General features: G+C 39.6%; 1 protein-coding gene across 1 annotated transcript in view; it reads right to left on the bottom strand.

Moving 5' to 3' along the window:
* cdh23 (cadherin-related 23) overlaps positions 1-15,869 on the bottom strand; it is a 112,498-nt gene that overhangs the window by 13,475 nt on the left and 83,154 nt on the right. Inside the window, exons 21-35 of the mRNA XM_042336598.1 lie at positions 15,364-15,567; positions 13,681-14,142; positions 10,971-11,087; positions 9,570-9,794; positions 8,853-9,022; positions 8,068-8,205; positions 7,123-7,242; positions 6,064-6,241; positions 5,182-5,393; positions 4,236-4,427; positions 3,671-3,784; positions 2,487-2,616; positions 1,792-2,049; positions 876-1,037; positions 150-406 (exon numbers count right to left, since the gene is read on the bottom strand). Coding sequence (XP_042192532.1) covers positions 150-406; positions 876-1,037; positions 1,792-2,049; positions 2,487-2,616; positions 3,671-3,784; positions 4,236-4,427; positions 5,182-5,393; positions 6,064-6,241; positions 7,123-7,242; positions 8,068-8,205; positions 8,853-9,022; positions 9,570-9,794; positions 10,971-11,087; positions 13,681-14,142; positions 15,364-15,567 — 2,939 coding nt within the window. The remainder of the gene's footprint in view (positions 1-149; positions 407-875; positions 1,038-1,791; positions 2,050-2,486; positions 2,617-3,670; positions 3,785-4,235; positions 4,428-5,181; positions 5,394-6,063; positions 6,242-7,122; positions 7,243-8,067; positions 8,206-8,852; positions 9,023-9,569; positions 9,795-10,970; positions 11,088-13,680; positions 14,143-15,363; positions 15,568-15,869) is intronic.

Here is a 15,869-nt window from a genome sequence, read left to right as displayed (position 1 = left end):
ATAGTAACCTTGTAAGTGGCTTTCAGCCCCAAACATTAACAGTAATTATTCATGTATCTTCCACTTCAAGAGACAGCAGTGAGGAGCTTCAGGAAGCTCTTGACACAGTGAGATACTCATACCTGACTGGACAGCAAAGGGTTGACTACCTGAACATCATCGGTGTTTACTATGGCTCCAGTGATGTTGGAAAGCAATTTGATGAATTGTTCTCCAAACTCTCGCACTCTCTCAGGGATCTCATTGATGACTATCTTGACCCGCTGGTCATCTCTCAGAATGTAAATTCCAATCACCGCTGTGTCATTGTGACCAGCCAGATCTGAAACCATGATTTCTACCACAAAGTATCCAGGGCTGTAAGCTGTGAACAGGTCAAAGGTCCTCACAATGCCGCTCTTCTCCCCTGAAATGCAGGAACAGCCAACACATCAAATTGCAAGACATTCCCAGAAATAGTCTAATAGATTCTGTTGTGTAATTACTGCAGCAACAGATTGCCACTGCAATGTATAAACCTTTCACATAAGTCTCAAAGTGCTTCGCAATGATGGGACAGGGGAGCGAGGAACCATTTGATATTAAGTAAACCAAAGTCTTTATGCTAAATTATATTGCTGGCGTCACTCAGGACACATGGTTTAACCTTCCACCCTCACATTACACCAAAAAGGGTTCAAACCTCTCTTCCCCCATGGTTAGATTTGGCATTTTCGCACGAGACATTTTGCACTAGTTAAAGAAAATAAGAACCTGAATGACTTGCAAACTCCTCAAAATCTTTCAGAGTAATCAGATCCCAACAGACATACATATATGTCAACTTTATCCATCCTATCCAACTTTATCGCTTATTTCCTTTGGCAAAATCCTACCAATTATGAAGACATTTCCAACTTCTTCAGAATTGTTGGACTGCAGCTTGATGTAGCGGATGTTAAGAATTTGATAGTAGACAATGCTGTTGTTTCCAATGTCAGCATCGTAGGCATCCACTTTAATTAGTTCAGAACCTACTTTCGCATCAGCGGCAACACCTAGAGGCAGGAAGAAGACATCAACCCACCCTGATAACAAAGTGAAGGAAACTACAGTTTGGAACTTAGTTGAATCTATCAGAATTGTCTCCTTTGGTTAAACTGCAAAATTCAGCACTGATTTAGCCCTAAGACGCAGCAGTAACCTTCCAGTAAACGCTTGGGAGCAAAGCGCCACATGAAGTATCAGAGAACAGCCTCATTTAACTTTGTAACTTAGTGGTTTGAATGCTTTTACCTTTACCACAAAAAGGTTTCCATTCACTTTGGTGCTACAGCATGTACTGAAGTAAAACATCCTGTTAGGTTTTTCCATTGTTAATTGTGTCACCAAATCTTTCACATCAGAACCCACAGATCAGGTCATTTCATCTACTCTCCTGATGTGATCAATGGATCAAATCACTTAGACACTATTCAAATGTACCGACCTACAAACCCTCTGACCTCCGCACAGGGTCTCCTCCAATGGCCTGGTTAACAGTGGGAACTGATTGCAGAGGGGAGGGGAAACTCACACTTGCATGCCTCCACTCTCTGGAAGTACAACAGAAGATGCCCGAAACTGCTGATGTCACTTGAATACTTTTTAAAAAAAGTTGTTTAATTCTGATTAAAGGATGTTAACTTCTCCTCTTGTCATTCACTAAGTTGTCCACTTTCAAAATATAAACATTAACAAAAGCAAAGGATATTGGAAATCATCATTTTCTACCTTTGACAGACATGAAACACCTGAAATCGCTGTACTCACCAGCAGTGTACTCTGGCTTCAAGAACCGGGGTGGCTGGTCATTGATGTCTTCTAGGTAGATACGGACTTCCTGGAGAGTGAGATCAGTGCTGAGGTTGAAACCTCGGTTCCGTCTTGCACTCCTGGCTGGGCTCCAGTTGCGATTGCTGGAAGCCTTGACAGTAATTGAATAGTATGGATTTATCTCCCGGTCCAGATCCTTTAGTATCTTAAGGAGTCCATTCCTGTTTAGCTGGAAGTTACGGTCTGGATCACCAGCTATATCAGAGAAGAGTTGAATGAGCTCCCCGAGTAGTTAGATACAGTGAATTTTCTATTAATTAAGTCACAGTTTTTTAAAACAATTACGGCTTAATCCATTGGTACAACTTTAAATTTTGAAAACTTTAANTTTTTCATAGTTTTATTCCAAATAAAGGATGTTAATTTCTCTTGTAATTCACTAAGTTGCAGTGCAATGGATAAAGCATATTTAATGCAAATTTGTTCAGATATCCAGCTTGGTGGGGTTCAAATAGAATTTTAATCCCTCTGCCCCATCCCAATCGTTGAATTTGAATCATCAGGATTTTCAGGCTGACGTTCAAAATTATTCCGAAAGACTATTCCTAGCACAGTGGTCAACACACATTAACCTTCACAGTGTAAGTGTAAATGCCCAGAAGTCACCAAGCTGTTTCACCTATGCCTCTCACCTGCTATAAAGTAATACACCACAGCATTGGGGCCCTCATCAGCATCTACAGCCCCTGTTACATTCCCCACAATCACTCCGGGCCGGGAGTGCTCGGGCACAGAGAGCAGCTGGTACTGGAAACGTCCTCTCTGATAAAACACAAATAAAGTAGGATTAATTACATAGAAAGCAAAAAAAAAGTTCAACCATATATTCCAAGCTCCAGCGTACTTCAGTCTCTTCGTATAAGCAAAAATGACCCTTGCTGTACATGTCATGACAAAACCCATTTATTTGTTCTTACAGTATTCTTTCCAGGGTCTGGTTCATTAGTAGGTGTAATGCTAAACAGGAAGATCAGTTTTGTGTCTTAGACTTTGAATACGCCAAATGGTGGGATTCAGGTTTGATCTTCCACTTGTTAAATATTATAATAAATTCTTACATTTGCTATAATGCCTTTCACTTTGGGAGGACATTGCAAAGGGCTTTACAAGATTTACTGTAAAGTGGGACTGTGTTTTCTTGGACAAACTTAGCAGCCAATTTTGTGCACAGCAATATCTCACAAATAGCCATGAAGTGAATGACCAATTTTATTTGGGGGTTTTGTTCACCAGGACACTGGGAGAAACTCCCTTCTTATTAGGTGTTCACCAGAAGGCAGACCACAATGAAACTGGAATGTGCTTTGACCTCCTTTTGGCATGTACACAAAGTGATAGTGTGGAGTTCTAACTCGGGTGAAGGGGTGAAGGGTAACATGGAACGCTGTCCACTCGGAACATGCTTTGACCTCATGAGTGCGTCCAAGCTGTGTGTGTTTAATGAGCAACAGCTTCCTTGGAGGTCTGCATTCATTTATATTTCGAGAAGCTAAAGCAACAAACTACAACAAGATGGAAAAGTAAAAGCCTAACGTCAGGCTGTAAACAAACATGAAAAAATAAAACTGTTAAGATTTTAGTGAATAGTTTATATTTATTAAAATTACAGCAAAGCCCCTTTATGATAAGGTGGTTGGAATTCATAAACTATAAAGGGGCACAATAGGCGGTTTCACTGCATGTGTTCTGCCAGCTCACTCCTTGTGCATTCCCATGCTAAAGAAAGACCGATTTGTGGGTCATCAGATTGCTGCCAACAGCGCTGAATAGTTCTGTTTCAAAACACAGACTCATGCATTTGTTGTGAGGTTCTTACGGGTGGTTTCAGAAAGCTGGGTTCATTGTCGTCAATGTCATCTAGGGCCACTTGCAGAAGCTGGGTAGTCTCATAGGGGACAGGGTGTCCCAGGTCATAGGCCAGGAGAATGAGCTGCAAAATAGTCAATGGTCAACATAAAGATGATAATAATAGTCCTTACATCTGATAGCCAAGATCTCTCTGAATCTGCACTCTGCGTCTAACTATATTGAATGCTCATCCTACAATAAGCATACTGGTAAGACATAGTATTATAAAAATAATAATCCTTGCACTCGATAATAATAATCCTTGCATTTGATACAGTGCCACATCACGTCTTCTAGACGTCTCAAAGCACTTCACAGAATATACTGTAATGTGAATTGACTGTATATTTTGTGGGCAAAAATATAGTGCCTTATCACATTGTCAAGATGTCTCAAAGCCCTTAACAACAAATTTCATTTATATAGCGCCCTTCACGCAGGTTGCATTCTGGAGCGCTTAACAGGTTCTATAGCACATTAATGCCATTTTGTAATTATTTTCCTTTCTATTATATACTCCAATTCCAACTTACATTATAAACAGGCTGCTTTTCCCTGTCCAGCCTGATCGTGGTGTTGATGATTCCACTGAGAGAATCAATGTTAAAATATTCCCAGTCTTTGTTGACTCCAGTTTTCAAAAAGCTATAGCGGACGGCTCCGTTTAAGCCTTCATCACTGTCCACTGCGAGCACTTCATACACCCTGAAACCTGGATCCCTTTCCTAGAAAAAAAAAGGATCTTAACTGTAACAATGGTTCAAGCTCCTAGAATGCTCCTGTCACAAAATAATTCCAAAACAGATATAGGCAAGGAACGTCCAAAATCACAGAGGCTATGGGACTTCTTGTGTTGATGGAAACTATGAAAATACTAGAGCATCTGAGTATTAGAGATACCAGAGATGAGGGTCATAGGAAAGGGTTTAAAAATTTATAGTGTTTCACAGGAACAAAGAAAGGCACGAATGGATCTAACAGAAGTCTAAAAGATTTTTTGAAAATAGTGAAAGATTATTGCTGGTAAATTAATATCTGTGGAGCATAAGGCCATGATTGTCACTGAGGAGTTAAGGGGGAGCTTTGAAGAAGCATTGGAGCATGGAGAGTTTAGTAAGATTGAGGTTGAGACTGGAACAACATTTAAAAAAGAATTGAATACACATTTAAAGTGGAACAATATAAAAGGGAATGGGAAGCAGCATGGAATTGGGATTCGAGGGGTTAGTTCCAGTGGAGGAGATGGCACACACACAATTTCATGGGCTGAATTATTTAAGTCCTGAGTAATAATTTAGATCTAGATTTACCCTATTAAAGTAGCATTTCAGAGTATGCAGAATTTGTTGTTGTTGAATCAGTTTTGCCTTTGAAACCTCTCTTTTTTAATAGTTTTTAAAAGAACTTGCAGAAAACTGGCATTAAAAAAGAAACAGCAGCAAAGAGAAATAAAGACTTAGCTCATTTGAAGTTTATTACCTCCATGATGTGCAATATAGTGCCATTGGGAGGCCTGACAAACACAGGGCGATTATCATTAACATCAATCACATCAACTTTCAGCAGAGTTGTGCCCCAGAGGGGCGGCCTTCCATTATCAGTGGCCACAACTGTCAAATTAAACATCTCGTGGGACTGCAGGAGCCGACTGGTTGTGATCAGCCCTGTGTCTCCGTCCATTCTAAAGGCGTCTGAAAGGAAGAAAATAAATTAATTTGAAAAGAAAATCGTTGTTTTTTTTGTGTTCATCCAAGGTGGTGGATGCCAGTACCAGGACAAAGTGGTATTTTGTTCCATTTCTCAAGCCAGCCAATAATAGAGCCAACTTTGTTTGATTTATTCTCAATAAAGTTCTTTTGTAGCACTTATTTTTTAGTTATAAAGGACAAGTGCGCAACTAAAAATGATGCCCTTCTGTGCAGAAACCTTTTTCTGTTACCAGGGGAACTGATACCAAGGTGGCAATGTGAAATCATTGGTGAGATTCAATTCCATTCAATTCATTTTCAGAACAGACTGTATGCGTGAGATGAAGACACCTTCAAGTTGGCAGGTCTCCCCATTGTGCTTAAGAGCTAGAGTTTCTCATCTGGCTGAGATCTTGACCAGATGATAAGGGCTCCACAAGAACAAGGAAGGGGTGAGAGGGAAATGGAACAAACCATCCCAGACTCTCTTCCAAATTTTTGATAACCTGCCAGACAGCAGCCTGCAGAGGTTCAGGAGCTGGGCTTTGTTCATTTGATGATACTGTGGCGAGGGAAACACGAAGGGTCAATTGCTTTTTATGAAGTTAACAGAAAGGGGAAAACATATCTTGAGTGAACATTTTATCCTTAAAAGGAAGTGTACAGCTTTTACCTGCTCCAGGCCCTTCAACGCTGAACTGAAGTACTGCGTTTTCTCCCTCGTCCAGATCTCTAGCAGTCATCGTTATGACAGACGCACCTCCAGGTTCATTCTCATACACACTGGTGCTAAACTCGCGCTTAGAGAATTGCGGTCGGTAGTCATTGACATCTAGGACAGTTACCAGGACCTACAGCAGCAAATAACAACATAACGGATCAAGTCAATAATTCTGTGCATCTCAGAACAAGATTCTCTCTTCTTAAAGTATCCGCTTTCATTTTCTTTTCTTTGTCTTCTACCACCACAAGTTTGATTTATATATATGTTTCGTTCATATCATTCAACTTTCCACCCAAAGAATAGAGATAAGGTTGTTTTTCAATGGTTCACTGATTCATATTATAACATTATAAAGAGGATACTAAATGTTCCTCAATGAATTACAAGACAATCCAGCTAAAGACTGAGGGTGTGTCATAAACCAGGAGAGTAAAGGTCAACCACTGGAGTACATCATGATCGTAAACATGGTTTCTTTTCTTTGCTGTGTGCTTTTAGCTGTTGTAGTGAAAAAGAATATAGTGTATGAAGGGGGCCATTTATATTCACAATGGTTATAAAAGCACTGCCAATCAATATAACAATAATAATAATCCTTGCATTTTATACAGTGCTTTTAATGTCTTCTAGATGTCTCAAAGCGTTTCACAGAATGTAAAGTGAATTGACTGTATATTTGTGGGCGAAACGTGGCAGCCAATTATGTACAGCCATGTCCCATAAAGTGCCCAATTTATTTTGAGGGATTATTATCAGGCGTGTGGAGTAAGGAAACTTGCCCAAGGTTTCGCTCTGCCAGGAATCGAACCGAGGTCTCTCGCTTGCAAAGCGAGTATTCTAACCACTGAGCTACAGGACTCCACAATATGTTGTGTGACCTCAAAGAACATGGGTTTTGTAATGTATTGGCATCTTATTTTTGACAGTAATTGGAAGAAACATTCACTCTCAAGCAAGCATGTACTCTGGAAAGAACTGAAAGCAATGGATTGTTAACAGTTATATTACCTGCACAGAGTTTTCTCTCCGTTTACTGGGATTACCCTCTGGGTTGTCTTTAGCAACAGCAGTTAGTGTATAGTGATCTTTCTTCTCCCGATCCAGTGCAGAAAGAATGTAAATGTCCCCCTTGATTTAATAAAGAGCATTTACCGAAACTGTTATTTCTGCTCACATTCAATTTAATAAGAACCCCTCAAATCCCAATTATGCAGTTTGAAAGAAGCCTACTCTTTATAGTGTACAGTTTAGACACATTTAATTGTCATATATTTGTTGTATTAATAATTGTCTTTTAAAAGGTGCTCATGTCATTGAAATATACTGTTGATTTTCCAAATATTTTACGTTGAATTAAAGTATTTAGTAGTTAATGTTCAAATAAATATATATTTTTTAAAAACAGGCAACAGGTGATGGGTTTCCTTAAAAACTACCACAGAGTCCGTGGATGACTGACTAAATTTACTCAACAACCTCTCTGCAGTGCAAATGAGAGAGGTGCAAGTAGAGTAAAAGTAGTTCTGTCATTCCAAGTTACTATCCTTCCCACACTTCCTGGGAGTTCGCATTGGCAGAACCCTTGGAACAGGTCAGTTCAATGTTCACTTGGCTGAAGAATTATCTACTGTTCTAAAGAGGGCCAGGAAATTCAAACTGAATTATACTACTGACTAAACAGCTGGAGCTGAGAGTGTCACCGGTTATTGGCAATGCCTGTGTAAAAGTCTCCAGCCCACCTCTTGGGCCTGAAAGTACATAACATAACAAGGCTAATCCTAATGTGGAGACCAAAGGGTTGAAAATAATTAATTATTTTCAATGAGTGGTTTAATTTAACAAACAAAATAGCCTTATTTCACTCTGTTGCCAAGAGAATCGGAAACAGTTTAACTGAAACCCTTTAAAGATGAACTTTACTTGCATTCGTGCTTATGTGCTTCTAAAACTTACCGTTGTGGGATTTATTCCAAACCTTCCCTCTCCATCCACAAGGCTGTATTCAATCAATGCAAAACTGCCGTAATCTGCATCAGTAGCACTAACTTGGATAATCACTGTTCCTAAGGAGACATCTTCAAACACAGGCTTCTGTATATAATCATGATAAAACTTGTTTAGAAAACATACCTGCCATTAAAATACCTCTGGCTTCCTACAGTTGATACACATTATACAATATTATAACAATTTTTGCCTTATCACTTCATCGAGAGGTCTCAAAGCTTTTAACTGAATTTGAATGTAAAGTACAGTGTATTTTGTATGTATTTTGTAGGCAAAAACAGGTTTTGTTGGTTTTAGCTGGTTAGACTCCAGCAGTAACCCAACGCTCACTCTGGAGTTCCCAAGCCTTGACTCTTACCAACCTGCACCTAATACTTTCCGGAATTAAGTAAGCAGGATGCATCCCTCCAGGAAGAGAGTGTGCATTCCATTCCAACAATCTATCTCTGGAATTTCCATGTGTGCGTGGGATGCATGGAATTCTCAGTTTGGTTTGAAGCATCGGGGATGGGTTTCCTCATGTGTCAGATACTTGACTGACTACCCCCCCAAAATTAAGAAGCTGTGGAATTCTAATCCAGTTTTATTCAGATGATTGCCATTAGCAAATTATTCCAGGCAGAGGCTGTATATCAGAATCCAAGCAGCGATTACCAAGGATTGAGCTATTCTGTCCATCCACAAATCATCCATTCATGATTTACAATAAAGCCAATTAACCACATAGTGACCTGGTAGGAGGACTGCACAAAGACAGGGTTGTTATCATTGATGTCCACAATCTGTAAGTTGACAGGAACCTGCACGGATCGAGGTGGCATTCCATGATCCACAGCTCGAACTGTGAAATTCAGCCAGTGGACCTCTTCATAATCCACTGTCCTGTTTGCAACTATTTTCCCTGTGGGGAGAGGAGGGAGAGAAGGGAAAATGCTTTCAAAGTTAATTACTCAAGTTTACAGTTACTTTGCCAGATCAAGCTCTGCTTCGCTACTGATTAGCTGAACAACAAACGTGGCTGTGATCCGATTGTGTCTTTGTTGGTACCACCCACTGCATATCCTCTGTAGGGGGAAAGACTAGCAGTCTTAAATAATAATACACCCCACATTTGATATAGTAACTTACACATTTGCAAAGCCTAATTATCATGTTTTTTTTGGACAGAAAAGCTGCTTGACAGAATTACATCATTGTGTTGTGGATTTCCAAACACAATATGTTGCCCGAACACTGACAGGTCTTAACATGAATTTCATTGATCACATCACTGTGCTCAACATCAACATGATGAAATAACCAGTTCTTGTACTTTTCTCCCTTCCAAATAAACATTTCCAAATAAATCTTTGCCCAGCAGAACACACTGGCTCTGGAGGTGAAAGGACGATGCTGTGAAGGCAGCATAAAATCTGATATTTATATATTTATAATTACCCACCACATACCTGCTGCAGGATCCTCGAGTCGGATGTAACCCCCAGTTGGAAGGTTTAGCAGCTCGTAGATGATGCGCCCATTGAGCCCCCTGTCAGAATCTACTGCTGTTACAGAGATGAGTGTTGTCCCAGCCGTTGCCCCTTCTAGTATTCGTTCGGTGAAAGCTTTCACCCCAAATGGTCTGAACCGGGGAGCATTATCATTGACATCCTGAACATTCACTGTGAGCTTAGCTAAAACATCACAAAGAAAGAGTTAGATGGTTGATTTTTAAAAAAAAGGGGGCTACTGTATCAAACCCCTTAATTTTCTTCCATCCAATCTCATCCTTCCAGAACACCCACCCTGCTCTCCCCCATCATATCATCAAGCTGCTTTTTAAATGAATCCAGTGTCTTCTAAATATGGACAAGAAGGCAGACTAATCCCCTGCTCCCACACCAATGCTGTTGTTTATGTTAATTAGCTTGTCAGGTTATGCCCAACAAAAGATTCAGTCGTCAACCTTTCTTGCCTTGCTTCAAACAGCTGAGATTGAGAAGTCAGAGACACAGGGGAGTCAAACTAGCATCTCTGGTATTGTGCAATGCCAGGTGCAATGCAATCCAATACTGCACTGTAATCCATTTGCTTCACTCAATCGATTGTAATTTTTAAAATTATTTTAAAAGCTACATGGAATCAGAAAAATGTAGCATGCATGTCCTCATGTTGTCTTGGCTGTGACTTGCGAGCCTTAGGGAAAAGGGATTGGGAAAAGGCCATCCTGTTATTGATTTGTGTACTGTACGGGTGGCAAAGTGAAAAGCAACAAAGTAAAATGAGGGAAAAGTCAATTTGAATTAAATACTTTCTATTAAATTGGTGCAATTAATGATGAGATTACTTCACATGGTTGATATTTTTACATTAAGACTATTTTGAAATTCTGCTGTGAAAAAAAGGTTTAAGATTTAAATAAGTGAATATTTCACTAAATTGAAATGTTTGGTAATGATCATAACCTCTAGCCTAAATCCACAATTCCTCCAAATATCTGTGATGTATACCAAGCTAAATAGTTGGGATACAGATGTAATTTACATTCATTAGATTCACAAATTGAATATACACACAAATGTTGATTTGAAGAAAGGCCCCACTTTAGATTAAGCTCTGACTAATGGCTGTTTCATTAGTTGAGACCATTAACAATAATGAGCTGAGCCCATTCACTTTGCTACAGGGTTGGGAAATTGGAGGGAAAATCATTGTGGATCATTCTTGTGTATCCCTTGTGGGATCTCACCACAAAATAAATAAACTTACATCTAATCAGTTCTAGATTAATATAAGAACTGCACAATCATGCTGTATTAACTGTTAAGCAAAAAAAAGCCCACCTTTTAAAGTGAGCGTGAAAAGCTTACCATTGGGAACACTGACAGAATGATCAATCACATCACTAGCATTGTCGTGCACCGAGATAGTTATTTCATAAGTAGAGACCATCTCCCGGTTCAAAGAGCTTCTTACAAACACAGCTCCTGGACAAAAGCAAAACAATAGCAGAAGGTCCACAGTATGGTGTTTACTATTATTGAATGGGGCAAACAATGCAAAATACCAGCTTGTGTCCAGCATCCCACAGGCTGGTTTGCTATATGACATAGGTCATACCCCAGTGTGGAACAATATCATAGTTAGTTATACCATTCATAGATTCTGTAGCCCAGAATGTTCCCAGGTCAGGGAGACCACAACAATGAGGGGAGCAAAATAATAGGAAACAGCTGATCTATTGGTGAACACACAATAGCACAAGAAAACACACTCCATGGTTTCAGATAATCTGAAACCGAGGCTTCAATTTAAAGGCTGCAAATGACAAGTTACAGTAGTATCAGTTCTTATCCTTGTTCTGCAGTGTTGGTGAAGCTGATCCATAAAGTTAACAAATGGTTTCTCCTGTACTGATACACATGGATGAGAAGCACTAATGCTTTGAGCTGGATTATATCATTGATTAGCTCTTTATCACGATAAAGACTTATTTCTCACTTTCCCTACTTGACTACCAGACAGAAACATAATTGGGGGTATACAATGCTTTGGTAAAGATAATTGGGAATACTCCAAATGTTAAACTACCAGATTTACCCACAATAGAACTACAGATCCTTTTCCTTACTAGATTACCAGAGGATACTTGTAGTTGGGTAGGGAGAATGGTAGCATGCATGTTGTATCGCTTTTATCGTAACTGAAAGGTAATAAAAGGGGTAGTGGGGTGAAATGCGCTTGTACTCAAATGGGCGAAATGGAGGTGGACCATTCTAGGTTAAAATCCTTTGTCAGTTTAGCTAAATTGGTAGAACTTAGCCTCTTGGTCATATGGTTGCTGGTTCAGGCTGTGCATTAGGATTTGAAGTCATGGTTTACATTGACACTGTAATGAAGAACCTGGGGAATGCCTAAGGTACCGTCCTTTAGATAATATGTAAAACATAGGTCCCACCTGCCTGTTCTGGTGGATGTTTAAAGCTCCATCTAATTTGAAGAAAAGAAGTTGATATTATTTGGTGTCACAACCAACATTCCTTCCTCATTCAAATACTCTCTGAAGCAAACAAAGCAAAACACCAGCTTGTGTTCAGCATCTTATAGGCTAGTTTGGTATTTGACAAAGATCATACCTCTTTCCTCACAGCACTATGCTCTCAATCCAAATCCCCAAATTATCCTTTCATACTCTTTCCAGAGCTGTATTTAATGCTGCAAGATAGACCCCTGCATTTGAATGTTATTTCCTTGCCCTGAATCTATTTGCTTCAATTTTACACCATAAACTTTACTGCCTTACATGGTGGGGAGATTTTTAATGCATGATTAGCTATTGTGCCTATCTTTCATCTGCTATGCTTTCTGTGAGCTCAGTAACCTTTCGATGCAATTACAATTAATAGTTTTAGCACACATATGGATTATCTTACATTTATTTAACAACACAAAATGTCAAAGGCAAATCTAGGCACCAAGGCTCAGTAAACTCATTAAAATTATTTCCAGCTACTCGGCATGGCTTGTCTTGTCACCCACTCCACCTACACGTTACCATCAGCTTGAACATTCTGCTTAAAATCCTTATCAAGTCCAGTAATGACCATTAATAATGATATCAGATCTCTGGGATAGAGCCCCTTGGGTCTACATCAATCATTGTTTCCCAATTTAAATCACCTGCTTAAAAATTACCCTTTTGCTGTCAAATATGCTGTCTATCTAACATGCAATTCCACTCATGATTTCTCTGAACCTTTGCTTTTGTTGCATCTTTACAAGGTAGTAATCTAATCTAGGGGTTCAGGTGTTGCTATAAAGCTTTAGGGTGAAACTAGAGTGGTATATAACCTTTTTGCTTTGTTCCTGAGATTAGATTACACCTTGAAATCACTGAAAGGTAATTTGAAAAAATAACATGCAGTAACATGCTTGTTTTTATTTAGTTATTAGGTTACTGCTTCTGCTGACAGTGGCTGTTGGCACTGAACTCCAGTCCAGGTCTTTGACATGTGCTGATTTTTATGCTAACAGATTAACGATTGTAACCTCATCAATCCATAGTAAGCAGGGCAAGTTTCACCTCAAGCTTTCTTGTTCCAATTCTGTGACTGAGCACAATTGGCAATCTCTGTGTGATAAGATAACTGATTTACTGTGGGATGCAAATAGTTTGGAAAGAGGTAGGAACACACAGGCACCCCAGCGGCACAGCTTGATGGAGAACCGGAGACTGCTGCACCAGAATTGCAGGGTGTCCTCCTTGTAGCCTTGCTTGAGTCCAAATGACAATTAGTGCTGAATTATGGATAATTCCTGCTTATGGAGTCATACTAAATAAAGGCCTTTATTGTACTTTTATCTAATTGAACAGGATGTAATGTTAATTGAAAATAACCGCTGCTCTAGCTAGGTCTGTTCAAAACCACATAGTTACAGGACCACAAGCATCTTACCTGCTACCATTTATATTGTTTTCCTCTTTATTAGCACAAGTCTAACACAGTGATACTTAAATCAAAAGAAAAATGTCTTGGACATTCTTTACAATTTGTTTGTTGTGCCTGGTTTGAGCTTTACCTGTTTCAAAATTGATTCCAAATGCCCTTTGCTGGTCTTGTATTACTGCATCAGTGTCGTCCTTAGCAACAAGCTCAATGATGTAATATTCCAGTCGGGGTCGGAGGTCCTGATCAATAGCTGTAACATTTGCTATGATGGTACCAATTGCAGCTGATTCACTGACACTAACAGTCTGGATAGGGTTTATAAAGTCAGGTCTGTAGTCGTTGACATCATCAATTATAATATTCACGGTGGCACTTGCTGACAATGATGGGATCCCACGGTCCATCGCTATAACAATAAGTGTATATGACTCCCTTTCCTCTCGGTCTACTGTTACTCCATTGGCCACTTTGATAACTCCAGTGAGGAGGTCAATGATAAACTTATCTTGGGCTCCTCCCTCTATACGGTAGTTCAGTTGTTGGTTGGAACCAATATCTGCATCTGTCGCTTTTACCTGGACGACACTAAAACCTACAACACAAAAGTACAGCAATGCATCTGATTTCTCAGACTAGAAAGTGTTAAAAGGTTCTGTCAGAATCTTTACATTAAATAGTTTTAATTAACATTAATTAAAAAGAGAATGCAATTCTGCGTTTCTGCTAAGATTCCCTATTTTCTTCCAATTTTCAGTCAAGGTATTTTGGAAGTATAGAAATATTTAGTGGCAGAACGTTGCAGGACATTGGAGTCCAAACACACAGCGCCAGGACGTATTGGGATGTGGGTTTGTGCCAGTACTCTACACACTGAATTACTGCCCCCAGCCATGCTGTCATAAGGAGATTCTGCCACTGAACCACAAGGAGGGAAAATCTGTGTCAAAACCTGAGCCTCACTTCATTGTCTCCTAGACACACTGCAGATATAGAAACAGATCACCTGCCCAGTCTTTTGGCCAAAAACAATGCACCCCAGAGAGCCAAGAGGCAAGAGACAAGAGAGAAAATGTGTTTTTTTGCCCTTCTGACTTGTGAAGGGATAAAATTCAATGGGTGTCAGCAGCTCTCTTGCAACTATCAAAATGATACTTCTGGATGACAATTGTGCCCACTGCTTCAATGCCCACTACTTATGCTGAGATCAGAACAGGAATCAAACCTGGAACTTTCCTGGTAAGAAAAGCTCAGAACTTCACTGTTTGGTGCATTTGGTGCAAAAAATGACTTTTTAACTGCTGTTTTAGAGATGTTCAATGTCAAGGTTCTAGTCGGAGAGATGGTACCTTGGGTGCTGTGGTCTGTCACGTCAATGTTGCTGAGAGCTCTGTCGGTGATTATGGCGTCTCACCGTTCACATCAGGGAGCAATGTAAAATGAACTAGAACAGAAAGCAAAGGGGAGGCAGGAGTGCAAGGAAAGATAAATGGGAGGTGGCAGGGTATGAAAAAAGGGACCTGAAAGAACCTGTGTAAGAATCTATACCCAATTTATTCCTGAATAAATTCATTCAGCTACTCACCTAAACCTTTCTCACACAGTATCCAAATTTGGACAAATGTATGACTGTTTACGCTTCAATTCACAATGCTCTTTCTCTAACTTAGTAACAAACAATAATGTTGCTCAGCACTTAGTGACTATGGGGAAATTTATAACATGCTGCTGTTAGATTTGGTCACCAGCCCAAAATGGAGAAAAAGGTTTGATGCTGCCTGATAGGTATTGAACACCCTATAATAACCTATTGTACCTGATGGGCTGTTCTCTGGAAGACTGACTGTCAGCGTGGGAGGACTAAATACCGGTATGTTGTCATTTTCATCTAAAACTGTTATAACAAGTCTAGCTGCACTCTTCAACTGGCCGACATCTTCTGCTATCAATGTGAACACCAGCCGTGCACTGGTCAATGCTTCCCGGTCGATGATCTTTCCTGGTCGCACAGAAACCGTACCTGGAACAAAATTTCAAAGACAAACGTTAACTCATTTGTTTGCCATATATTGATTTAATTCTAAATGGGAAAACATGTAGACAGGAGTAGTCTATAGTAGGATAATAACAAATAAAAATGTCAAAATTAAAAATATGTATGCTTAATTTTCAGACTTCTATACTCTTCTACTTTTTTTATATAAAAAAAACTTGCAATTCAGGTCTCTCCTCCACCAAACCAGTTTCCCGATGAAGACTCAACCCTATGTAATTGTTCTTTTTTTGAAAGAAGTAATGTTGGTTAGACTTGCTCTTTTGTAT

This window comes from Callorhinchus milii, unplaced genomic scaffold (assembly GCF_018977255.1).
Source record: "Callorhinchus milii isolate IMCB2004 unplaced genomic scaffold, IMCB_Cmil_1.0 Scaffold7, whole genome shotgun sequence".
NCBI classification, from domain to species: Eukaryota; Metazoa; Chordata; class Chondrichthyes; order Chimaeriformes; family Callorhinchidae; genus Callorhinchus; species Callorhinchus milii.
This window is presented reverse-complemented; position numbering and strand designations above follow the sequence as displayed.